The 25508-nt window shown below is 38.7% G+C and overlaps 1 protein-coding gene across 5 annotated transcripts in view; it reads right to left on the bottom strand.

The window, feature by feature from the left end:
- The window catches only part of TLN2 (talin 2), a 229989-nt gene that overhangs the window by 58192 nt on the left and 146289 nt on the right, over positions 1-25508 (bottom strand). For all 5 annotated transcript variants that reach the window (XM_064456644.1, XM_064456649.1, XM_064456646.1 and 2 more), the window contains 15 exons: positions 25191-25319; positions 23478-23591; positions 21463-21576; positions 19985-20119; positions 18878-19006; positions 18139-18241; positions 15455-15663; positions 14531-14650; positions 13312-13509; positions 10944-11083; positions 6823-6916; positions 3834-3923; positions 2566-2688; positions 1480-1623; positions 1129-1290 (listed from right to left, as the gene is read on the bottom strand). In XM_064456644.1, coding sequence (XP_064312714.1) covers positions 1129-1290; positions 1480-1623; positions 2566-2688; positions 3834-3923; positions 6823-6916; positions 10944-11083; positions 13312-13509; positions 14531-14650; positions 15455-15663; positions 18139-18241; positions 18878-19006; positions 19985-20119; positions 21463-21576; positions 23478-23591; positions 25191-25319 — 2004 coding nt within the window. The remainder of the gene's footprint in view (positions 1-1128; positions 1291-1479; positions 1624-2565; positions 2689-3833; positions 3924-6822; positions 6917-10943; positions 11084-13311; positions 13510-14530; positions 14651-15454; positions 15664-18138; positions 18242-18877; positions 19007-19984; positions 20120-21462; positions 21577-23477; positions 23592-25190; positions 25320-25508) is intronic.

Genomic DNA, 25508 nt, shown 5'->3' with positions numbered 1-25508 from the left:
AAATGATATCACGATTGAATTCTGTCTGAATGGGTTTCTTTGCAAAACTGAAGGGAGATGGTTTAAATTCTTCTTAGTTTTAAACTGTTGTGTGCTTATGACAAGTGAAAGTTCCTTCACAAACAAGGCTGATACAAAGAATGTGATCCTTTTAAGTGTGTGTTTCTTTACTTAGCTGGTTATTGACCCTAAACTTAAAACTACTGCTTTGCTTCACAGGACTAAATAATGGTTTTCTATCATTGCACTCTGATGACTCTGATAGATTGTGTCTCAGCATCTTATGCTCCAAAGGATGGAAGTAGCTAACAAGGTGGTTCTTTCCTATAAACTGATAAAAAATTTTTTTAAGCAAACCAACAATTTATTGCTCTTATTTTCGCCCGAGCCGACTGATCTCTTTCATAATCTCATAAGAAAGATTTCAGTATGAAGGACCTTCTGTGTAACATAATAGAACCTCCAAGTCCTAAGAGCCTAATTATTTTAAGAGACCGTCAGTAGCAGACTAGCCAATGGTTTCCAGAAGGGTTTAGAATCATGAGTCCTCTGTAGCTTAACAAGTATTATTTCTGCTTGTGTGAGAAACAGCTACCTCCTGCCCAATTGCAGGCAGGTATCTGGAAAATAGAAGATTACTATTAACATGAGACTATTAAACAGCAGCAACATAAATGGCTTCTATTTGGTCCCCAGTATTATTTGTTTCTTCATTTTCCTCTTATAAATATGGTAAAGCTGTCAGAAATACCTCCACAAACCTCCAGATATTGAGCAATGTAACACCATTAAAAACCTTCATATTTAGTTGTTTGCAAATTTTTCTCATGGTGCAATCTCATTAAGTACATCAACACAGAGATGCCTCATACTGGATGGGCCCACTGCCTCCCCTAACACTATTATTGCCCAATTCTTTCTACCTTTCCATCCAACAGTGGCACAGTTATACCACTGAATGTGTTTTCCACTTCAGGTCTTCAAAAATATAATTAATGATTTCTTAAACCATACATATCACAGAAGGTAAAAAGATACTTCTAAACTGGTTCGATTCTATCTCAACAGAAAAAAAAACCCACAAAACCCACAAAAGAAGAAGGAAGCACAATTAAGCTCCATTTGTACCTTTATAGTTTTAACCAGGTTAGCAGTGCTGTTTGCAACTTCTTTGGCAGACTGCACAAAGTGTCTCTTCGCAACAGGATTTGCTGTCTTTGATGAAGCAATACGACATGCATTGCACAAAGCAGAAGTATGTTTGGCCACAATTGTAGCAGCTGACAGTACCTGTAAAAATAGATGGCACAAAACAAGCCGATCGTCAAAGGAGCATGACAGTTACTATACTCCAGCTCTGCAAAGTCACAGTTCAAAGCCATGCAACACTTTCAAACCAAAACTCCTTTGCTTGGTCAGAAATAAAGTGAAGACCCATGTCCTAACAATGATAGTCTTACTGCAATCTTCCGGAATCACCTGTGATGGGCTGCTTGATGGATCTACCAGATTCTGGCAAGCCATCTGGATTGCTTGATTGGCTCTGGCAAATTGAATTGGGTCAACAAGACCTTGCTGACCAGCCTGACTGTTTGGATCTGAGATGCCAACCAGGTAAGCGGCCTAGAAATGGAGAAAGGAAGAAAACAATCCTAAAAAACAATCCTAAACCCATCTTGCTTCTTTGATATGCTTGCCATAATATCATAGCACATGGTGGTCAGAGGTCATCCAGAAATCATACTGTGAAGTACTGTTACCATTTTTTGTAGTAATAAATCTCCAGAAGACTCTGAAACCAAGAAAACTTACCCTTACACATATGAAATTTATTTAGTCAAAACAAAACTCTCCACTGTTTAAGTAGTGGTATCCCTGAAAACATTATTTTTCACCTGTATAGCCAATGGAAAGAGCTTTAATGGTCACAAACATCAGCAAATTATTTGCTGGATTAGCCACAGTTGCAGGTGGTGAGGGGTTTTGTCAAGCCTCAGTAGAAAACCAATTCACAGCAAATGCACTACTGCTGAGTGTAGGACCCACTGCAGCTCAAGATGTCCAATGGTCAAACTTTCTTTCTTTCTCAATTAAATAAAGGTTTCATGCCTCTCAACAAGGAGAGATTGTCTGAACTGTCAAAACTGTATTTGAAGATTTCATGATGAATTTCCATTACAGATGGAATTATCTGTCACCTTGATAGGCCAGTAAGGCAAAGCAGGGTTAGAGGTGGAGGAGATTAAGTCTGTATGGAGACACTCCATGTTTGGGCAAATCAGGAAGCAGTCTCCCAGTCCAGAGCACGATCCCCCACAGCCAAAACATTCACTGATGATGCTGTATCAGCTCTCAAGAGTTCAAGTCACACAGTTAACAGACTAGTGAGACCACAGCGACCAGTTCCAGACTCCAATTTCTGTGGTTCTACACAGAGCACACTGCACAGCACAAGGTCATCATTTGTTTGGCCACAGGAAGTGAATCTCAGATTTACACATGCACAACATGAGCTTTCTGACAAAATAAAAACATATTCTTGCTTTAAAGACTTCAGTAGCTTACCTGAGCTGCTGCCTCTGTCAGGCCACAAAGAGCCTTCGATGCAACTCCAACACATTCTCCAAAGACTAAAAGATCCCCAGTTTTTGCGTTCTGGGAAATGCCCGCCATTGATTCTCCAAGAACCTCAGAAATTAAAAAACAAAGTTACCTTGCCAATATGCTTCCCTACCACTCAACGGCAAGTGATTCCTGGCCTTAAGTCAGTTCTAGCCCCCAAACCTCTTTGACTCAGCTTCCAGAAATTTTAGCTAGTTAACGACTTCACTGAACTGGGCACATTCCTCTGTGTGGCGTAAGGGATAAGGCATGCAGATCAACACTGGACTGTCAGTGCCGAACATAAACACTATTATAGCGCAAATAACTACAAGGATACAGAATTGACCCTCATTATTTTTGCTATTATCCACCAGTGATCACAGCTAGCCTGGCACTAGGCACATTTCACAGATTGCAGAACATGACAACCAGTCCCACTGCTACTGTCGACACATCTGGGATCTTTGCCCCCACATTCACTGAAATTCAGCGGAAATGAAATAGCATCTAGTCTGCTGGAACCATGTGAATGTCAGGATACATATTCATTCCCACAGTGTCTCCCACTGAATTCAGTTTATTTTCTTTTAAAATTCAAAATAAGACCTGACTGCAGTACAGCATTAGATGCAAGATGACATGCACATCCATTAAGCACTTTCTTTTTCTTTTAGAGAAGGAAGGATCTGGGACAATTCCAACACATCAAATAATACAAACACCAAAATCAAAGCTTCAAAGAAAGATGTATAGCATAGCGTGTTTAGAAATAAGATCTTTCATACAGATTTTCTGATGTGCCAGAATATCCAGACTGCTCAGACATTTCTCTAAGCTGTTTTGCACAGAACAATACAATGATATTTCATTGCCAAGCCTCCCATTTACGCTTTGGGCTGTTCTAATATAGCTGCGGTCAAAATATATCATGAAAGTATGACATGCTGTCTAATACACAGAAAAGGAAGGGAGAGAGGGGGAAACTTTAACAGCATTGCATACCAATCACTTAATTAAAAATGTCTTACCAAGGCAATACACCTTCTAAATGACCAAAAACTGAAATTACCTGTAAGAGACCCATCTCAGGCTGAGTTTTATCAAGGAATGCAGCACGCATTTTAGCTATAAACACTTTACTGTGTTTCTAATGTTTGATATGCACATGGAAACTTTCGATAATCAAAACGCACTTTACAATTGGCACAGAGGTGGGAAAAGAAAATTACCTTCGAGTTTTCCATTACGCCCTCAATACAATCAAAATATGAGAGGTCGCTCACAGGTTCATTGGGGTTATCCAGCATTCCCTTAACTGTCTGAAATAATGAAAGATACTCTGATTATTGACAGAGCCTGAAATATTGAGCTGAGAAGAACACAGATCATTACAACTATCCTGCTTATTCAAGTGTAATCTTGCAACTTTGTCTCCAGGAGGCAAACAAAACTACACACTCACTGAGGCCTCACATACTGATGAGCAGGCTACACATGATATGCTACCCTACGTTAACTGAACTGCAGTAACATTTGTGCACTACAAATATGTTGAAAGTATAGGCTAATATGGTTTACCTTGTGTTTGTGATGAGTGATCTATGGTCAGTTAGCGATGCCTGGCTGACATAAGGTAATCTGGTTTTCTGTCAGCTGTCAACAATCTAATACATGTTTTCAGTACTATTTTAAATTTAATAAATGGAATTACAAAAATGATAGGAAAACCAACTACCATTTGTTGAGTACTGTCTAGAGACACAAAGGGCTACCCAAACTAAATGCAAGTCAACCACCTGCCTGCCTCTTAATACTGACAACAGATTCTACCAACATAGCTCCCTCTGCCAGGAACTACATATATTAGTGGTTTTTAATTTCTTTTTCTGAGGTGATTCTGATTCCTGGAAATAACAGTGTGAAAGTCAGTCATATATTCATTAAGAAGAATCGACACATTTACATAACAAAACTTGTAAAAAGCTGTAAAATGCAGCAGACATTCTCTTACATGTAAAGAATCTGCAATAAGCCTTTTTACAAGTTTGGAAGAACACGATTTTCTACCAATTATCAGGTAGAAAAGACTTATCTTTCCAACGAAAGCAAAATCAGGAAGTATGGAAAGGTACTAACATCTGTATCTGACATTTTCCTTCCACCTGAAGGAAATATAGGCATGATTTTAAAGCCTTAGACTTTTCTCATAACTAAACTCATAACATTAAGATACCCCTACAATATTTTTAACAGCTCACTATTGCTTTTTAAAAGCTATAGTCTAACTTAAAGCCTTACAAGAATTAAACTGTGAGAACAGGGGATGTGAGGAAGAAGTCATATCTAAAGAATTGTTTCCAAGTTGCCTCTAAACTCTTTCCCAGTTCTCAGAGACAGTGCAGCAACTCTTCATTTTTGTGCTCCATCTTTAAATAACAACTTGCAAAGCAAAGTGTTCCTGCAGTATTTGCACTACCATGAAGACAAAACCCCTCAGAACAGAAGGAAACAGAACAGGGAAACACAAGCCAGCACAACTTCCCACTGACGTATATTTGCTATTACTAGAACACCTTTGTTAAACCTTTCAGCTGAAAATCTGAGAGTTTTGCTATCTCATTGGAGGTAATACAATAAGGTCCTCTCTAAACATGATTCTCCAGACTCTCCACGGAATACTATAGATCAAATCCCAGCTGAGACATACTTGTTCTACAGAAACAATACCTTTTAGCACTTTTAAGAAGCCTTGGGGAGCCTAGAAATAGTAGGTGATGAATTGGGGAAATGAAGGGAAGAGGTAAGAGCTTAAGCACTGTAAAGAGAAATTGAAAGTTAAGACTACTAAGAATGCTTTCCCAAAAATTTGATAGGTTCCTCAGGTTACTTGGATACTAGTCCCCCAGTCTGGCTTCAGGACTGTGTGGTTTTGCTTCAGTTTCCCTTTTCTCAGAAATTAATCTAATTTCATACACCCTGGCTTTTCTGACTTGCTGTCCCTCTCAGGCAAGTGTTTCCTGAATTTTAAGATGCAATCTGTACAAGCCATGCTATCAGCACAAAACCCTCTGCAATGGCTTCTTAAGGCTGTTGTGCCCTATATTTCTCCCCTAAGCTCTCAGATTTCTTTGGCTTATTAGCTGGGAATTCTGACCTTTTACATCCCTGCTGTTTTGCAGATCACTCCATTAGTCTTTCAGGAGGCCCTGAGAAATGGCACTTCATTCCCTCTGCTTCCTCCACTCCTACATTCTGCGGTGATTTCAGGCAGGCATTACATTACAGCCCAATTTCCAGTTTTCTCCTATTATTTGGACTCACTATCACTCCCTTTAACCAAGAGAAGAACACTTCTAAGCTCAAGAAGCTAAAAATTTAGAAGTACAAAGCAGCTTCTACGCAAACTCTTACCAATATTTTGGGATGATGACTGTGGACTTGCTTATTACAAAAGCTCACAATATCCTGCAATAGACTGCAATGACCTTAGTGTCCTTTTGATATCAAGGGGTAGAAATAAAAAGCTTGAAGGTGTTTTATGTTCTCTACACAGGCCAGTCATCCCTTGATGTTCTGAGCTTGACAGCAAACATTAGGTTTAATTAAAAAGATGCTATTTCCTACTATTGTAAGCAGCTATCTTTGTGGTCAGTGCACAGCTTTAGGATTAGATCTTTCAACTGACCTGCTATCCTCTATTTAGCCAGCCAAACATTTCACTCATGAACGAGAACACTTGCAAAAACCTGTATTGACACATGTAATCAGCTTGGCTGTCACAAAGCAGGTACAAGGCAAGAAAAATCTAAGAAATGGCAGGGAGCAACAGGGTAAAATATGGTAAGCATCATGCTCAAGGGGGTTGTCAGTAACAACATTCTATAAGCAGAAAAATCAAGACACTGCAGCTCACTCTAGTGCACTGCTGGTAGTGGGAATGTCCATCTCATCACAATTCTTCCTTAATTCACACTGTGAATAATAAGGGCTAAACTATACCTTTTGAGGGGACAGAAGAGGAGATCGGGACAGGGCAACAAATTTCACTCTGGCTAAAACAACAAGGTGTTCACAGAGGTTCTATGCTTACCTCATATGCAATTAAAAACCCTGCCACAGGTATCAAGTGAGAAGACAGTGACAGCAGCTAATCAGACAAAGGAAACAAACATTTGGGGCCCATTTTTATTTATAAAAACTTATGAAATGTGCTGATACCTCCAGTTCTCTGAGTGCATTATCACATTCCTTCTGCCCGGGAGCTTGCTGGGTGCACAGTGTGATGAGCTGGTTTATACTCTCAGTCACTGCTCTAGGGAGAGTAGAAGCAAAAAAAGGTATATTTTGAAGTTAAACTCTTCCTCTTATTAAAAATTTTGTTTCATTAACTGTAGACTGCATAAAGATTTACAACTTCGGTGTTCTACTACTTTTTTTTTTCCCCTTTTCAGTATTTGGGGTTTAATTGTACGTCAAACAGTTCACCTTGAGACCACTTCTTTAACAAGCTTTATCAGAGCAAAAACTTTTCACTGAAGCATTTGACAGTGAACCACCCATGAAAATCTATCTCATCAGTGTGGACAATTGAGAAGTTAGTCCAGAAAAAACTGAAGCTTCATCTCACAGCAACAAGTGTATTGGGTGCCTGCAGCAAGGTTTTGACTGCAGGGGTGGCCTCTGTAAGAAGAGGCCAGGGGCTGCCCCATGCCAGGCACAGCTGGTCCCAGATGGCTCCAACAGACCCACCGCAGGCCACAGCTGAGCCCAGCAGTCAAGCTGGTGGCACCTCTGGGAAAACATCGTTAAGAAAGGGCAAAACACCATCTAGCAGCAGGCTACGGTCAACTCACTACACTAGCACAGTGATGTAAGTTAGTTGCTGAAACGGAATCATTTCTCCAGTAGCACACCAGAAGTCTTAAAAGACATGGAAATAAGTGGCCAGTATGTCAAAAAATGTTTGAATGTAAAGTTATATTATATAACCTTTGCTAGCAAAGTCCTGTGTCTTGTCTGTCATCCTGTATTATACACACAAACATTATATATAATCTTGCTTTATATTTCCATAGTCTGTTATCAAATTGGTGTTTTTCCTCTAACCAATCATTGATATTCTCCAAGCCAACATGCATTGTCTCTCTTAGGTTTAAATCCATAGAGAACAAGGTATTTTTGCATTATGTTTCTATGGGAGTTCACAGTTCTGATGCTCCTGAGCACAGGCTGAACCTGACATACAACATAGTCACTATCTGTGATTCCAATGAATGCTCTGATATTAAGCAAAATTCATTATAACTACATTCATTTTAGACTAATGGCTAACCACCCATAAAAGCAGCTTCTAGGAGAAGAGGCTTTGCAGGAGGAAGTAGAAGTCTACTATTCATTGTCCTTAATCAAAGATCACTTTCTGTAGCTGGGCATTTGTCACCAAATTGCAAAAACTTAGCTTGTATTGTGACATTACAGTGGAATGCAAGTTTTTTGTGTTGTTTCTCATGGCAAATTAAAAAATTAGTGAAATCAAAGTGCATGGAGAATATGCTTTCCTCTGGCCTTGAGAACTCTGCATGGCATTTGGATTATTTTCTCTTTAAGAGAACCGGCAATTGATAACATGATTGGTAACATCAATAACATGGTTACCTAGATGGATGGTATCATGCTGTTACAAAAGGAAAGAGGATGTGCTTATTACATATACAAGAGGTTTTATGTTTAATTCCAGGGCAAAAAGAATGGAAACTAATAGATGTATTTCTTTAACTGAGACTCCTACCCTTTTCAGTAGCTTCAGTGTCCTTGTGGAGCCATTTTTCCCACCTTCCTCTGTCTTTTAGGACTGTTACATACATGTGTGCCTTGGCTCCTGTCTGGCATACTGCATTATACACACGTAGTCCTGCTATATATTTATGCAGTCTGTTATCAAGTTTGGGGTTTTAATTTAAGTAACCCTTGATATTCTCCAAGTCAATGTGTGTGTGTACATACAAATATTTTTGCAATTATTATCTATCTCTGAAAAACAACATCCATGGCTTCAGCAACATAACATCAATACAAATGATGGATCCTCAGCCTTCGGAACATCAGTGATTTGTATGCATCCGAAAAATGTCATTGCATATAGACATATGAATAGATAGCAAAAATGGAAGGTTCTATTCACTCCCAGAGAAACTTCATGCAAAAATATCTTATCTGCTGTTGATTTTAATCTAAGAGAGACAATGCATGTTGACTCAGAGAATCTCAGCGATTAAAGAAAAAACCCCAAACTTGATAACAGACTAGATTTCTTATCTTTGTAGAGGATGCAGTGTGGTCTCATGAATGTCAATACTACACACCAGATACCTGTATCCTGGAATATACCCAATGTACAAGCATTACTTTTAAAACTATTTGGAAGCAGTAGAACCAGGAAGATGGCCCCTCAAACACCAACCCCAGACTGGAAGAGGACTGCTAGGACTTTAAAACCCACATTTGTTTTCACGAAATACAGCATATAAATACTTCAACCCTGCAGGGAACTCAGCCGGTGTTGCAGTCCTATGAGACTGTCAAAGAAAGTAAAGAAAAATGCCTCCACAAGGAGGCCAAAGCTACTGAAAAAGTTGGAATGTTTATTATAGGTGCAAAAAAGGGGGAAGAAAGGGAAGAAAACACAAGATGATTAATCACAGTACCATAGGAGATGAGAGAAAAGTGAGATAAGCCATCTTATAAACAGGAAGCAAAGGAAGCTGTGCCTCGTTTTTCACTTTCATGAAAAAAGAGAAAGTAAAAATACTTGACCCTGACCATATCATACCAGAGAAAGAGAACGGAGCCCTGTGAAGCTCATCACAAGCAGCCTTGGAGGATTTGCAAAGGGAAATACAGTCTCTCCTTAGCATTTTAAACACAAACTGCGAATTGATACAGTATTTACTTTTCACAGTTATCTGATGCCTATGTAAAGTCTTACGCATGCAGACACAAATACACATGCTAAGACCATGGCAAAATAGAACATTTAAAGGCTCTACATTGCTTGCCTCCCTTTTTTAATTACATGCTCCTACAGAGGGAATACCAGCCTGGCAGAAACTAACTGGGCTTCCCTGGGGACACTACCTTCCTCTATGCTCCAGGGACTACCGCTCCAAGCCTATAGCAGAAATCTGCAGCAGTCTGATACTGTGGCAATAACAAAAGTTCACGCAGCTCCTTCACTTTTAAAGCAGTGTGCCTTTGATTCTCTAAAATTTTCCTAGAAGCTGGGGGTTTTTTTGGGGGGAGACAAGGTGGATGTCAGAATTTTTTCTTTGTTTTAACAAATATGGCAAAGTAAAGTAGCATAACTTCCTTAAGAAGTCTTTTAATAAAGGAGTGGATTAATTTTTTTTAAATTAAAGTTATTGCTATTAGAAAGGGATGATTCCAGTGTCCAGAACAAACATCAACTACATTATCCCCAACGAAGTAACATCTTAACTTACTCACTTCCTCTTAGGCTAACTGTTGTGGGTGCAAATATTTTGGAAGAAGATATTGTAAGTCATATCCACACAATCTCAGATGCTCATCTGATTTAATGTTGACATTTCTATGAGTGATGTCTATCTGTCCTTCAGCAGTCCCCTTCCAGTTTGATATTCGAACATTCCATTTACAGACTTAGACAACTGAATAAAAAACTAAGTCAGGAAAAAAAACTTGTGAAAAAGATTTGACAAAGTGAAGAGGAGGTCATTATCCAGTCAAACAGTAAAATGTGGTGTTATTTTTCACATAAACGCTGAGCACCTTGACTGAGAAACAGGGTCTACAAGATGAAATTCAGGGAATGGCTGACAGAGTCGTTAGAGTATCTTCCAATAAATAAACATCATATCTAACCCTTTCAAGTGTTCTGAATCATACACACATACACACTGTTAGTGATACGTAGCCACAACATGATTTTTAAGCACATTCTATAGAAGAACGTTATCCAATTTCTTTTCTTTGTCAGGGATTGAGAGGCTTACTGTTAGCACTGCCTTGTCAGAACACAGATGGTAAAAAACCACTAGTTAAAACACACTAGTCCCTTTCAAAAACCAGGCCCACTCTTCAACTGCTGGTTCTTATTTCCACCAAGGGTAACAAGTTATGCCAGTTAAGGAACTACTACAAAATAAGCAGTTTTTCCTCCAGCCTACTGTCATTTAAATAGAACTGCAGGTTCCAGCCACTCAGTTAACTGTCAATAGCAAAAGAATATATAAACACATTACAAATACCACAGAGAAAAGCAAATATCTTAGGAAAACCTGAAGCAAGCAACACATTCTTACCTTGCTGCTGCTGCTAAGAGGTTCTTGGCATTAGGAGCTCCAGGATCAACAGAGAGAGACTTGGCAGCTAGTAACAGCTTGCTGGAAGCCATAGAGATGCTCTTCAGGTTACCAATTACTTGAATCTGGTCCTCTTTAGTCTGAAAAGCCATAGCAGTGTAACATTAAGTACAGAGTTCACAACAGAGTGTGCTAAAACAATTTCTGGAAACCCAGTTTGTTTATCTACCTGAAACCTCTGACACCCAGAGGACCATAGTCCAGAGAAGGACATGGACTCTGTTCACCCTGACAGGTGCCTCTAGCTTCACTTACGTAACAGAAAAAGAAACCCATCTAACAAATAGCTTCATTTCTAACAATGGCAGTAGTCACAAACGAGCAATGGAGAAACTTTGTTACTTGTTGGACAATGCTTTTGTTGTCAAGACTCTCATGCATCTCCGCCTGGCACAACCAATCCACATTATTCAGTCAGTGTACACTGTCGGTATTCTGGCATCCTCTGTGTAACCCACAGGCTCTGTAGCATCTAACTGAGATTACTCACACAGAAAGATCCCTCCAGAAAGTCCTCTATTCCAAGAAAATATGTTTCTATAAGCCTACTTTGGTAAACATTCTGACTTGAATGTTCTATTGCTTATTTTAAGCCACTGCTTGAAAAAGGAAAACCTGCCTATACATACAATTAAAGAGAAGTACTGCGTTATCACAGCAAATAGCTGTGACTAGCTGCTTCTGTCAATGATTAGTAGAAGTGAATCCATTCTTTCTAACAGTCTGTTCAGGGTTTTATGTAAAGAGGTTGCATATTAATTAGCTGATGTGAATAGCTTTTACTCTATATCTACATTCTGCTCCTCCCCCCCCCCCGCCCCGTTTTGCTGGGCATCCAAAACACCTGGTATTGCTTCTGTTCTGCCCAAATACTACACACAGACAGAAAGCATTCTCTTGAAAGATCAGCCATTAATAACTGAGATGGTTATCATCCCCTGTGTCAGCAGGATAAGCAAATTGGCAAGGTCATCAGCTGGAATTCTCTTTTCAAGTAGCTATTTGCAGTATCATTTCTACCTTTGCCTTCACTGAGTTGCCTCATACAAAACATTCTAGAAGTCAATGAGGCCCATGGCTAAAAAGGTAGTCATGTACCTAACTCCTACTCAATATCAGAGAATCAGCTGATATTCGGTGCCTAACTCATGGATCTGGAACCTGAATGATTAAGTTTTGATGGAGAATTATCAGCAGTCATTGTCTGGTCTCTCTACTCAGCTCTATCTACAAAGCATCTGCTCTATCAAGACACTTCATAAGTGACTTCAGAGGACTAGCACACTCAAGACTTTCTGGCTAGTTTTCTTTCAGCTATCATTTCATAGGTTTGCAAGTTCCTCCTACTAACCAGGGCAAAACAGCCTGCAGATTCTTTTTTCTGTGAGTCCTCCTAACTCTCCTGGTACATGGCCCTTTTTTATATGTTGACATTTACTATGTTTAATCATACGCAAATGACCATTAGTGTAATTCAGTACACCTAAACCCAGTAAGATAAAACGAAGGATATATCTCCAACTTCAAATGAGTACTTAGACCTCTAGGAATAAGCTAGGTAACATGTGACAACATTCCTGATTGTTACTGAGTTCATCAGAATAGAACTCCGCCAGATTTTAAATCTCTAAACAGAAATCCAGGTGCTTGCTGTCAGATCCACGGCATTTTAGTCAGCCCTCTTCAAATGTTTGCTCCACTTTGTAGCAGGCCCACACCAGCACACACCATAGAGCAATATCACATCTGGATTTTAAATGCATCTTCTCCTCCCTCTAATTAAAGCATTTGAAAATTAGCAAAGAAAGGTGCTAAATTTTGAACAGCGTTCACATAAATTATGCTTCATGATAGTTTAACCAAAAGAGAAGCAACCCTTTCCATAAGCTCTGAGAGGTTCAGAACACCTTTGTATCCTCAGATAGTTCAAATTACTTAACAGCCCAAACTAGACAGAGGAGTATGAAGTAATATTTCTGATGCGACGCAGGAACAAACACCAGTATCCTGCATAAAATGCAAATGATGAGTTAACTTCGCTCTGGGTAACCAGTTATGGATGACTGCTTCATAACAAACATCCCCTGTCATATTTGAATAGGCTTACACTAGCATATTGTACTGTGCTACAGATAACCAAGATACTGCCCTGCAAGATGCTATGCCCAAGATAACCCTTGGTCCCAATTAGCAAGATAGTAATAAACAACCCCAACCCCCACTCCACCCTCCAAAAAACAAAAAAAATACCTCAAAACCCACCACCCCAAAACCAAAAACCAAAACCACACAACAAAAAACCCCTTACTTGTGCTTGGCCAGCCATTTCAATACCAGCATCAAGAAATTCATCAAAATCATCACTGAATTTTCCAGATGCTACAGCCAGTTCCCCACTTTGGCCCCGTGTAGCATGGACAACTTCTCCTGCTGACTGATTCAGGTCTGCTGCTGCCTGGTTCAGTTCACTCTGAGCTTCTTGAAATGACTTCGAACTTGGAGGTAGCTGTAAGAGACAAAGTGCCATATTTTATTGTCTATTGTGTCACATCAGCCCTTCACAACTGGAAAGTTCAACACAATTCAAGAACACTATCTGCAATACAGTTGTGAGCTTCACATAGAATGGAATACTGCAAGTGGACTGCTAGTGATTCAGTTCTGAATGCAGAAGAGTCCAACTATGGGACAGGTATTAACCAGAAATCTATGAAACAACCTTAGTCCTGCTGTTTTTCAAGGGACAGATATGACAATAGTTATTTTATGGTTCAACTACAAAATTCGAAGTGATGAACTCAGTGGCAAAAGTTGGAGAATTTTGGTCTCCAAGTCATCACTCACTTCCACAAACAAGCTTTCCAAAACACCACACAAATACTGGCAGCTCTACACAATTACTCTAAACTCCTGACCTCGTTTTACCAAAAGGCATTCCACAGACATGTCAAAATACAATTCCTCCTTCATTCACAGGGTAGGAGGATCACCATTAAGTGCAGAAAAAAGTTGTTAAAATCATATAACCTCTGGCAAATTACCAGTGCACAAAGGGGTTTTTCTGTTTGGTTGGGTTTTTTTGACCTAGACACAGTTAAACAGAAATGTAACAATCCTCCTTGCACAAAATGACCATAGATGCACCAAATATTTTTTGAGCCACTACAATGCTCCTTAAACTGAACTGATCACTTCTAGGTGGGAGATGGATTATAATTTTCAAATTTTCATATTCTTCAAAATGTTAAGTCACAGTTGGCATTTTCAGAAAAAAAAAAAACCTAATGGTAATCTATGACAACTTTAATACTGCCTTCATAAGCCACAGACACATTTTACCTTTTCCATAAACTAGAAGAGCAGCATCTCAGCCAAAGTAGCAGCTACTTAAAGTTGCTTAAACTTAAACAAAACTTATATGAAGTATACTTTAGGGTACATTTATTATGTAATAATTTGACACATGGGGAACCTAGATCTGCTTTTCAGTTCTCTGAAATTTATTTCTATGTTAAAAGACATCTCACCGTATCAACAAGGAGCTTCTTGCTAGATTCCCCAATACTCTTCAAGGCCACATCCACATCCTTTTGTCCAGGCAGACAATTCACACAGTTATTCAAGGAGTGAGACACTGCTTTTGCCACCTACAACACATAAGTAAATACATCCACATCAATAAAGGCTTAAGTGGTCATTTATCTAATAGGAGGCATATTCTATAGCCAGCAATTTCTACATTCCAACTGTAACAAGTCCTTTTTTGATCCTTCTGACTTTATTGGTTTGCTCACCTGTAGTCTATCGGTAGTCGTTATTTACACTCACCCATTTGATAGGATAGCGTTGGCAGGGCAGCTCCACAACTGCTCCTGGCACCTGGGTTAAAGGCTGGAGCACTGCAGATAAGGGAATGCCCCTGAAGTTAACCATATACTAATCACAGAAATCCTTTGCTTGCTACTTTTTTCAAACAAAATCCTGATTAAAAAAAAAGTCTCCTCATCAGAAATTATTTAAAATACAGGCCAATTATAGAATTTTTCAAAACAGTAAAAAATAACCTGTTACTCCTTAAAGTCTTTGAAAGCAGTGGTGCCACATGTGTTGAAAACTTGCATTCACTTTTTGAATAATATGACTACAGATTCTTCATCTGATAATCAGTTTAACAGTTTCATTTTTGCAAGTCAAGCAGCCTACTCAAATATGTTATGGGTCAATGCACTTAAATGCATCTTTGTGTAAGCTTATTTTTCTAAAAGATGACTAAAATCCCTACTTCCCACCGACTGCATTGTTTAACATAAGCATGATACCTGAGAGCTGCTGGAAGGATGAGAAAGCTGACGTTCTTTGCAGCCTTATTTTCAGTTGTTCTCTCTCATTATTTAACACTGCGTTTCACTGGGTTTTTGATAATTCATGTAGCTACTCAAGTTGCAACTTACCTGGGCTAACCTCTGCTGACTGTCTGCGTCCCCTGGTGCAGCCAGGGCCTGCTTCGCCTCCTGAATAAGCATAGCAGAGCCTTCCATGACATCCCTTGCTGAATCCAACATTGCATGCGCTGCCACAGGGTCAGTAGTAGATGCTGCAACCCCTCGTGCTGCCTGAGCCAGTGTCTTCAAAGCCTGAGCAGTTTCTCTGGCAGCAACTCCTATATTCAGATTTCAAGGATTCTATTAGCATCCTTTAAGACTATCTTTGTATTTCGTGACAGATGAATTTGCAGGTGATGATCCCATTGCAAAAATGACATTGCAAATGCAGTTTAAAAGAAAATCTTCAAACATGAACACATTTAAAATACACAGCATCATTTGCTTAGAGAAATGGCTGTAGTGAAGCCATAAAGTAAATATTATACTCCAAAGAGCACATTCTGAGCACAGCTCTACTTGAGTGACTAAATCTTAGTGAACCGCTTGAAAAGAAGAAAATCTAAAGCCTGTAAATGAAAAACTCATACTCCAAGCTATGGGGGAAAGTGATTGTCTGCAAGAATGGCGTACCCACTTCTGAAAATGCAACTTTGAATTTTTTTAGAGAATACACACATCAATAGTTTAAGTTCAAGCAATTAAAAAAATTAGAATTGTTGGGGTGATACAACTTGCTATAACCTGACACCACTGTAAGTACAAGCACATAGAAATAACTGAATGAAGTCATGGAGAGGATGTCAAAAAATTAATTTCTGTGGTCTGTCTGGCCAACATTGTAGCGTTAGAGCTGATGAATGTCCTAAGGTGTACAGCTGTAGCACTGAGACGTACAACTGTATGAATAATGGTCCCATTCTTCTATTTTTGAAACTTAATTCAGCCCATAATGAAAACCCATATAAAATAGTCTTCTAATAGACCATAACTGGCACATAGTCTAGTCAACAACATATGCAATTAATGTAGGTGGTATATTTTGAGTCATAATGTTAAAATGATACTATTCCTGTCAAAAGAAAGCTATAGGAAAGGTTCACTTCTGCTGTACAAGACCTCTTGATTATCCAGATTTAGGTACTAAAAATAAGTAGAATGTTCTAATATCCCTATTGGAAATGTTTAGAAAGCTGGGACATCAGAAGCCACAAAGGAGCCTCATTAGCATTTTAACACCAGTGCCTTTTAACATTTTCTCTTCTGATCAGCTGAACATTTTTAAACACACAAACTTTAGAAGATAATGAAAACCAAGTGATATTATAAGTCAAAGTAAAGCCAAGCTAGGCAGAGAAACAGTACTGCCTACATTGTAGTTGCAACCTTTCTATTTGGCAAACCACAGAGAGCTTTCTACATTCTTAATTTAAAGAAAATTTCAGGAGAAAAACCCCACATGTTTTGCCTCCTTTATTTAGAGTACCAGTAAGTATCTTTAAAGTTTGACAATTTATCACAGCACCGCAAAATAAAAATGTCTGATTGTTTTGCTTTCAATTTGGTGCTGCTTTCATCCTCTACATTGACTTTCAGTACAAAGTGAAAAGAAACTTTCTGTGACAGTTGCAGACAAAAGGGAATTATTAAACAGTGTATAGAAGCTGTTAAGTATATTTATCACAGAGAAACAGCAGAATGTCATAATACCTGCAAATACTCGGTGCTTGCATGAGCACACAACAGTTTTTGCATAACCAGACAGTATGAGACAAAGGGACTCATTGCTTCGTAGGATTTCCCAACCAAACAGCTCTTATAGCTTGATGTTAAGAGAGCTACTACATTCAATTATTCAATATCAGCTGCAAGTATCTGTATTCCTTTGCCAGACACCCAGTGCTATGCCCTGCATAACTGATAGAAACATGAAAAACACCTAATTCAACTACAAATGCTTCAAATGAAAGCAACTGTAAGTTATGCAGCCCTGATGCAATGATATCCAATGAAGTGGTAATTGCCATAATGCATTTTATCAGTAACATTTTTTAAAAAAATCCTACAGTAGCATTTGCCGCAACAGCTTTAATTTCTTACAGAAATAAGGAGACATAACATTTTACCATCTAAGAGTAAACCTTCCCCTGCCCCTGCAAGGAGCATTTTCCTTATTAAGGTGTTTTTAGTTTCTAAAAGTATAGGTACAACAACAAGTTGCAGAACCTGTGTGCCCACATTCCCCATTGGCTTTAACTCAAACTATGCAAATGTGATCAATGAGTCAGACACCAGCTGCGTTATACATGTAAACTGGTAACATCTAGTAAGAGATGCAGTTTTATACATCACAAGGCTATGCCAAGTTATGTTTGTATCCTGCGCTTCAAAAAATATCCGAAGACCCTTTTAACCTTCTGAAAGGACATAGAAACATTTCCAGTGGCACTGACCTTTAAATTACATTGCATTTCAGCTCTGTCTTTCACAGAGTTTGTGGCATATATTTACAAAAACAACAGATGTCTCAGTCTATCCAATCATATACAGACACAGAGCAGGCTGCAACACTATCCTTTTATCAAGCACATTATTTACACTAGCAATTCCTAGTAACTTCCCACAAAATTCACTCTCAGCATTAAAAAAAAAAAAGTACGCAATTCCTTGATTTAAGTAGTCTGTGATATGAAAGCCTCCTATCAGGTATGGAAAGGAGAGGTTTCACAGAGACATTACAAATAAAAGGCTACCTGTGTAGTGCTCATTGCCTTGAGCAGCACAAGTTAACAACTGGGCCATTGACGAACCGACTGCTTTGGATGTACTTCCCAGGTCCTGAGCGCATTTCTCAAGCTGTGAAAAATTGCAAAGGACAAAATTCTTTGTTTAAGCTCAACTAAAATACACTTGTTTTCTAAACAGTATTAAAAAATTCCTCATTCCACAAAACCCAAGCTTTTACCACAGCTGCTGAACACACAGTTTCTCTAAAACCTGATTAGCATGTTTTCCCTGTCTGAGATGACAGAAATTAACATATCAGATAATACGAACAACAAAACTATTTTATAATTAGCAATGGAAATCAATACCTTCATCTGAGGAGAAGTGGGTTTTTGCCAAATAAAAGATTTCACTTTCTAAGCCTCAGAGGATTGGTAGTCTTAGAACTATTGAGTTCTTATCTTTGATACTACTGAAAAGAAGTTCTTTTTGGCAAGAAAAGATTGAAACGTTGCTGCTACTAAATTGTAATTTGTACAATAGAGAAGGAGGCCCTACAGTCCTAAGAGTAATTCTGCTACAGAACATGCTTCTGGTGTAGTAGGAATATATACTCTTTTTAAGTGAATTAGTGCAAAATCCTATCAGTGTCATTATTATCCAAAGCCTCACAACTTGTTTTGCCTCTAATACTTAAAATACTAATACTTTAACAGCTAACTTTGTTTGTTTGTTTTTAAATGAAGAACATCCTTCCTCAATTACAGTTTCTCCTGGGAGAGGTTTTAACTGTCCGTCCACAGCTGCCATCTTCGCATCTTGCAGTTCATTTTTGAGTGTCTGGACTGTATTCAAAGCAGAATCAATTTCCATGGGGCCACACGCTTCATGAGCCTATTCAGAAATCAGAGCAATATCACTGTTAGGAGCTGTAAGCAACTATCAGCAAATCCTTCAGATACAATCTCCCCCTCCCAAATTATTGCTCTCATGACTTTAGAGGCCATTGTGGACACTTTAAATCTTACACATCATGGATTCCAAACGCCTGCACAATATTCTTAGCTTGAGAATAGAGTAACACACTATTAAGGACCTCCAAGGGAATGAGAAGCACTTTGCTTGCATACAGATACATTCACGCTAAGCACTCCAGGTACTCAGAAAATAACTGCTACAGTCTGGACTTCACGTTTGACAGATAGCCTAACTATGCTTTGTGTCTGAAGTCCCACTGAACGCTCTGATGTGGCTGCCCACAATCATCAGTACCTGAATTGGAAATTTTCATGTTAGCTCAGGTGTACTTACCAATATGCTACAATTTGGTTTTAGGGCCTCAGTGTACACACACGCAAAAAAAGCTGACTTTCCCAATACTTTTGTTTTTTTTAAACCCATACATAGTTTAGAAATCTGTGTGTGAAACACAGCCTCTGCTTCCCTGAATTTTAGGGATTACAGCTCCAATTCACAATCACAACACTAACCACAGAAGTGCTGTATCTGGGTTCTCCCCAGCTTGGCAGGTGCATGAGATATGATCCCCTTTCCCTGCTCTCCTTCAGATGTAACAGCAACTCAGTGCTTTGATGTGCTGCTCTGTGTATACCCTCCTCCTGTCTTTCTAGTGTGGAAAAGGCAGCACAAGCTTTTTGGTTTTATTGCCACTTCTCCCTCCCCTTTCTATTAAGACACAGAAGCCACCTGGGAGACCGAACACAATGTGCACAAAAAGCAACAATGAGAAGTGAACACTGCCTGAGAATGAGCTATTCCCTTGGGGGAGACATAGGGGGTCAAGTAGATGTGAGCCTGTGACCACCACCCAAGCCATCTTGCTTTAGCTGATTAAAACTAGTATTTACCTACCTTCTGGGAGGCGGTTCGTAGCTCAGCTAAGCTGGTAGCAAGATTCTTTGCACACTGACTTAGCTGCATTGCTGCTGCTTGATCAGTCACAGTGGGGACTGCAGCTTTAGCAGATGCCACCATTTTACTTCCAGGCTGTTCAAAGAAGAGCAGAGAACACAATTGGTTTTACTAGCTCATTTTCTTTAAAGAATGCTTATGGTTCAACAAACTGCTTCCTCCATCTACATACTCATGAGCATTCTAGATCTTCTGTAATGGCCATTTCATGCACTGCCCTGCTCCTTAACCCTGCACCTTCTAGATCCCAGCCTTCATATGCTGCACCCTGTCATAATCCCACATTGCAGTAACCTCTGCAGCAGGACTAATTTGTGCTTTAGTAGTACAATGACTACTTCCTTGGTACCAATATATCAAAGGCCTTTGAGTAGTCGGGTAGACCACTTAAAAATATTTCAGTGCTCAGTTTTGCCGTTTGGCATCCATGTAGTATGAGCCAGTCCAGGTGGCACAGATGGCAAATTTGTCTCAATGTTTCTAAATGTTAAGCTCGGCCAAAATTCTATAATTTGAAAATTATAATTCAAGCAATGACCCTTCACAGGGTTTGCTGCTAATACAATTAAAGTACTTTGCTATTCTCACCACCACCATGGTACACACATACAGCCAGAAGGGAGCTGGATCTTTTTAATGACTCCAGAGGGAATCATACAGCAAAACACTCAGAGTGAGAGCAATGTTTGTGATACCTCTGCCTACATGGGACCATAAAGAACCTGCTAACAACCATGACATATTTAAGGCAGGACTAACTGGTGCCAAATAATGATCACATCATTACATGGAGAACTGATTTCTTCTGTTTGTTTCTTGTAACATCAACAATAAGACCAATCATTTTGTTGTCAATGCTCAATATTTTATCTACTTTTTAAAGATGTCTTAAAGATGTTTTGGAAGAAGCAGAGAGTCAAATTTTATCTTTTGTTCAAAACTTAAATCAAGATCCATTACATATGCAGGCTAGTATCTAAAAAACCATGGTAATATACCTTTTTATTTTTGAAGAATTCTGGAGCTATTTTGCTACAACGCTAACTTTACTTTCACTAAGAAAGGTGACAACAGCATCTCACATATTCAGAACTCTGCTTAGAAAGATGCTGGATTATCCCCATCTTGTTCTTTAAACCCTTTCCCAGAAGGCAAGTGTCACAGCAATGAATGTTTCTTCTCCATATGTTTTAGTTTTCTTGTTGCTTTTATCTGCAACTTTGGCAGTTGTCACTCTCCACAGATTCAACATGCTTCAGCCATCTGACCTGAGGAATTAAATCTCCCAGTCAGTGACAAACTTCTTTATATGGTTCTTAACTGTTTACTGCTTATTTATCACAAACAAAAACATACAGCGCTAAAAAAAAATGTTTTTTGCTCTGATGGAATCTACTGCAGTGATTGATTCACTTCACCTGAAGGAAGTTCTGGCTGGAATTTATTAGAGCAAGCTGGGCACTGAGGTCTTCTGCCTGAGCTTGACTTCCTCTTACACCCTGCACCAACTGAGGAATGTGGTCTGCAACATTCTGTAACAAAGGGAGAAGCTTTTAGTAGATAAATAAAAACTCCAAACCCTCTGACACTAAAGCAAGCCCTCTCCCCACCTGCATTAAAGACAACCTGTAGTATTCACAGGTACAATACTCTTGTGCCTTCACAGAATTTGTTTAGGATTCCATGGAACTGTATTAATATATGACAGAATTTTTTCAGAGACATTCTACTTTTACTTAAGAAATCTTTATTCAAGCTACTCATTAGTTTAAAGATCCTCCAAGACAATCTAAGATTTTTCTGCAAAATTATGTACACAGAGTGTTTTGAATTACTTCCTATTGCATGTTCCGATACCAGCAGTGGAGGTGATGGATTTTTCAAGATAATGTCTTGCTTTCTGAATAACATTGTTTGCCTTTCACACACAAGCACCTCAGCCTACTTTTCCTTGACTTCTAATACTGCAAACCTTATAGTATGGCTGGATCATTCTGAAGTGTGTATTGCTAAAGCTTTATTTCTGGGCTGCCCAGATTCATGCTCCTTGTCCATCCATTTCAAACACCACTTATTTCAGCAGTGCAATACTAAGTTTCTCCCTTCCCCCCCAAGCTACAAAATAGGTATCAGATCATCTCTGCTCTCTAAAAAATCATCATCAAAATCAAATTAGAATGACCTGTAAGCAATACAGTGATTCAGCTTTTTTTTTTTTTTAAATTCATACTGAAATAGCAGCTGCCTACAACACAATCTTAAGATGTATTTGAGCTACCTTATTTAATTCCAACATTTCTTAGGAATATCACTGTGACAAGAAATAATTGCTGAATGTTAATGGGGCTTTTAACGATGCCTTCTTTACTGGTTTTGTTCTTGTTCCCTACATAATGGCTCTTCCATCCAGAAGAAAACCCTTTTGCATTCTGTGTCTTTTTCAATTTTTTCTTTAAATGCAATTTCTTTAAAAAACCTGAAGCAACATTAGTCATTGCTAGAAATTAAGCTGCCAAATGTAGCTTAAACACACAAGAAAACAGCTTCTCAGACTCTTAATTCTAGCTTGGAACCATAAAAATGTGCTTGACTTCAGGCATACCTTGAAATCTGTGGTCTTGGCAGCTTCAATTTCAAGCTAGGAATCATGTCAACCCCATAGTAAGGTCTAAAAATTTTTTTTTACAGTGACATTTAAGGCCCCAGTTGCTTGTAGGTTGAACATCAGAACAGCAGGATCAGTACTGCTAGTTATATAATCTATTATGTAACCCATATATTAAATAAGGATTTCACTCCGTTATAGTATAAATCACTATTGCTACTCCATCATTCATTGTGGAAAATTTGAAAGTTACCTTTATTCCAGAGCAAACCTCCATCCCATTTCACTGCATGTATCAACAGCCTGTTTTGATGTTCACACTACTCACCTGGATAACATGCTTATGCACTGAATGCATGGCTAAGACTTCTTGCCAGTGTACAAATTTCTGAGCAACCAGACCCCTCCTCACAGTGCTTCTAGCATAGCTCTGCATGTACAGTACCGCTGACTGATTTGCAGCAAAACTTTTACTTAAGGCACTTGCTTTAGGTGAATTGGTTGTTACTCTACAAACACACACTGAGGTATATAAGCCTGTCCAGCCTTTCCAGTAAGGTGTTTGCATGGGTATTTCTAACAGGCAAGTACTACATGGCACTTAGAGTAGCTCAGCTTTTCAAAGCTCTCCGTACAATATTGCCTGGAAACTCTGGATAATACCAGAATCCATATGGATGAACATGTGTGGTGTTAAGTTTGGGTGCATGGTTTGGTTTTTTTTTATCACCTTTTGCAGTTGCAATAGTATTATTATAGAAGGTGACCTTCAGTTCCCCATAAAGCAGAGTTCAAGAGTTACTTGTCAGTGGGTTGTGATATGTTTACCTTACAGCTCTGCACAAGTTGCTGGTGGGCTGCTGTGTTCTTATTTGAAACAGCTGCATTCTGAGAAGCTGCAATAGTCTGAGTAGCAGCAGCTGCAGCTTGTTTAGCTGCAATCTTCAGAGAAAAAGAAACAGAGTTAAATCAGAGGTAAAAGTCTGAGCAATTCAAAGGATGAAATACATATTATAGGTAACTTTGACAGTAACAACTTCGACAGATTAATACATTATATCCATTGATTAATTTTATCTGCCTTAAGGAAACTCAGGATTGCTCTTCTCTCAAGGTGAAAATGAGCTGAACACTGTTACCCATCTCTAACTTGCCAATAAAGGAAAAAGTGGAACTAGGAGGACTCTAAGCTCTTACTCCTTCATAGTTTAGGTTGCAACATGACCAAAAGAAGTCAATTACAGAGAGCAGAAATGGTCTAATCAATTAGCTCTTTACAAAGAAGGTTAGAGAAAACAGGTGAAGTAGATACAGTGCTTCACACTTCTACATTAACGCCTCTGACCAAAGACTCAAGGGAGCCAACTTCTATGGAGATTGCTCTATGGCAAAAGCAAAGATACTAAAATGATGCAGAGGTAAAAAATACTGGTATTACTGAGTCTAAAAGCACTGCGAAGACCTTCTTCAAATATCTAGGAGTCTTATTATCTATCTCTCACAATTACAAAATTAAAAAATCAGGAATTTATCCAAAATATTCCAACATGTACAATACTTTCCTTTAACTGGCCCACTAAATACAGCCAAGCATGAGGTTCGTTCTCATCATACACATTTCTCTCCTTTGTAAGGCAGTATATGTTATAACAGCAAAACAAAAAATGTCCTTTGTAAAAAGCTTTCTTGCATGCAGTTAGAAAACTGACATATCAGCCTTTATTTCCTGAAAATACTCTTGACTTTTGGTTCTAGCCAGGTACAGTCATTTAAATGCACTTTTGGAAGACAGTTACCTACTTAGATCTTGTTGTTTGTCTAACCTCATTGCATTTGAATCAGACTACTGTAAAATCACAGTTCAAATCTAGGAATTACGAAAGGCTTAGGTTTTTTTTTATCTGTCTTTTCTACATTTTAGCTGAGAATGGGAAGATCAAACCTTGCCTACAAGACAAACTTCAGAGATATTTTATTCTTACTGCACAGTAAATTGCCTTTCTCCCCCATGGCTGTGCTACCAGCTATGATATATCTTTCCACTTTCTTCTCTGCTTCTTTGATTCTCTGAACAACTTAGCAGTTTAATTGGATATGGTGCAATTCAACATATCTTTAGTACAGAAATTTACATGAAACTCTGGCAGATAAACTAGTAAAACCACCAAAAGATATTGTCTGTAAATGACAGATCATACAGATGAATTAGAACAGTAATTAAGTAGTTTCAGCTCAGCTGTTTGAAACCTCAGCTGTTCTAAGCTTATGACTAAGCCACCATCAAATGCCTTCTGAATCAAATTCTTACACCAGCTTACTACATCAGTGATACAAGTTGCTCAGTTTTGAGGATTATGGTATCATATGCTATGCTGGCCTCTCTAATTCCTAGGTGTATACTCTAGAACTGAGCTTACAGTGCTATCATTCTATGCTTAGCACTTTTCCTGAAATATGCATTTCTAGTTGCTTGAAATTATCTACAGATACTAATTATCAAAACAGAGTAAACTGAAAATTCAAGAGTATCTAGTTTCCAACCTCTAATCTGTTGACAATTTTCTTCTTGATGGCATTCTGTGCAGCAGCATTTGTAGCAACCCGCAGTCCCTCTGCTGCTTCTCTCAGACGCTGCTGTTGATCCTCATTTTCAGGATTGGCTGCAGCTCCCTGCACAAAATTTCAGAGTAGAACACATGAGCCTCAGTAAAAGTTCCTGGAGAAAATATAGATGAACATCAAGGCTTTAGTTCCAGACAGTGTCTGCTACATCAGCCTTTATTTTCCTTATATTATCTTAATTCAAGTTAGAAGAACATTGAAATGTTCCAAGACTTCGAAGCAGAAAATTTATTGCTA

This window comes from Phalacrocorax carbo, chromosome 7, assembly GCF_963921805.1.
Source record: "Phalacrocorax carbo chromosome 7, bPhaCar2.1, whole genome shotgun sequence".
Taxonomy (NCBI): Eukaryota; Metazoa; Chordata; class Aves; order Suliformes; family Phalacrocoracidae; genus Phalacrocorax; species Phalacrocorax carbo.
The sequence above is the reverse complement of the archived record's forward strand: the minus strand, read 5'-3'. Positions and strand labels throughout refer to the sequence as shown.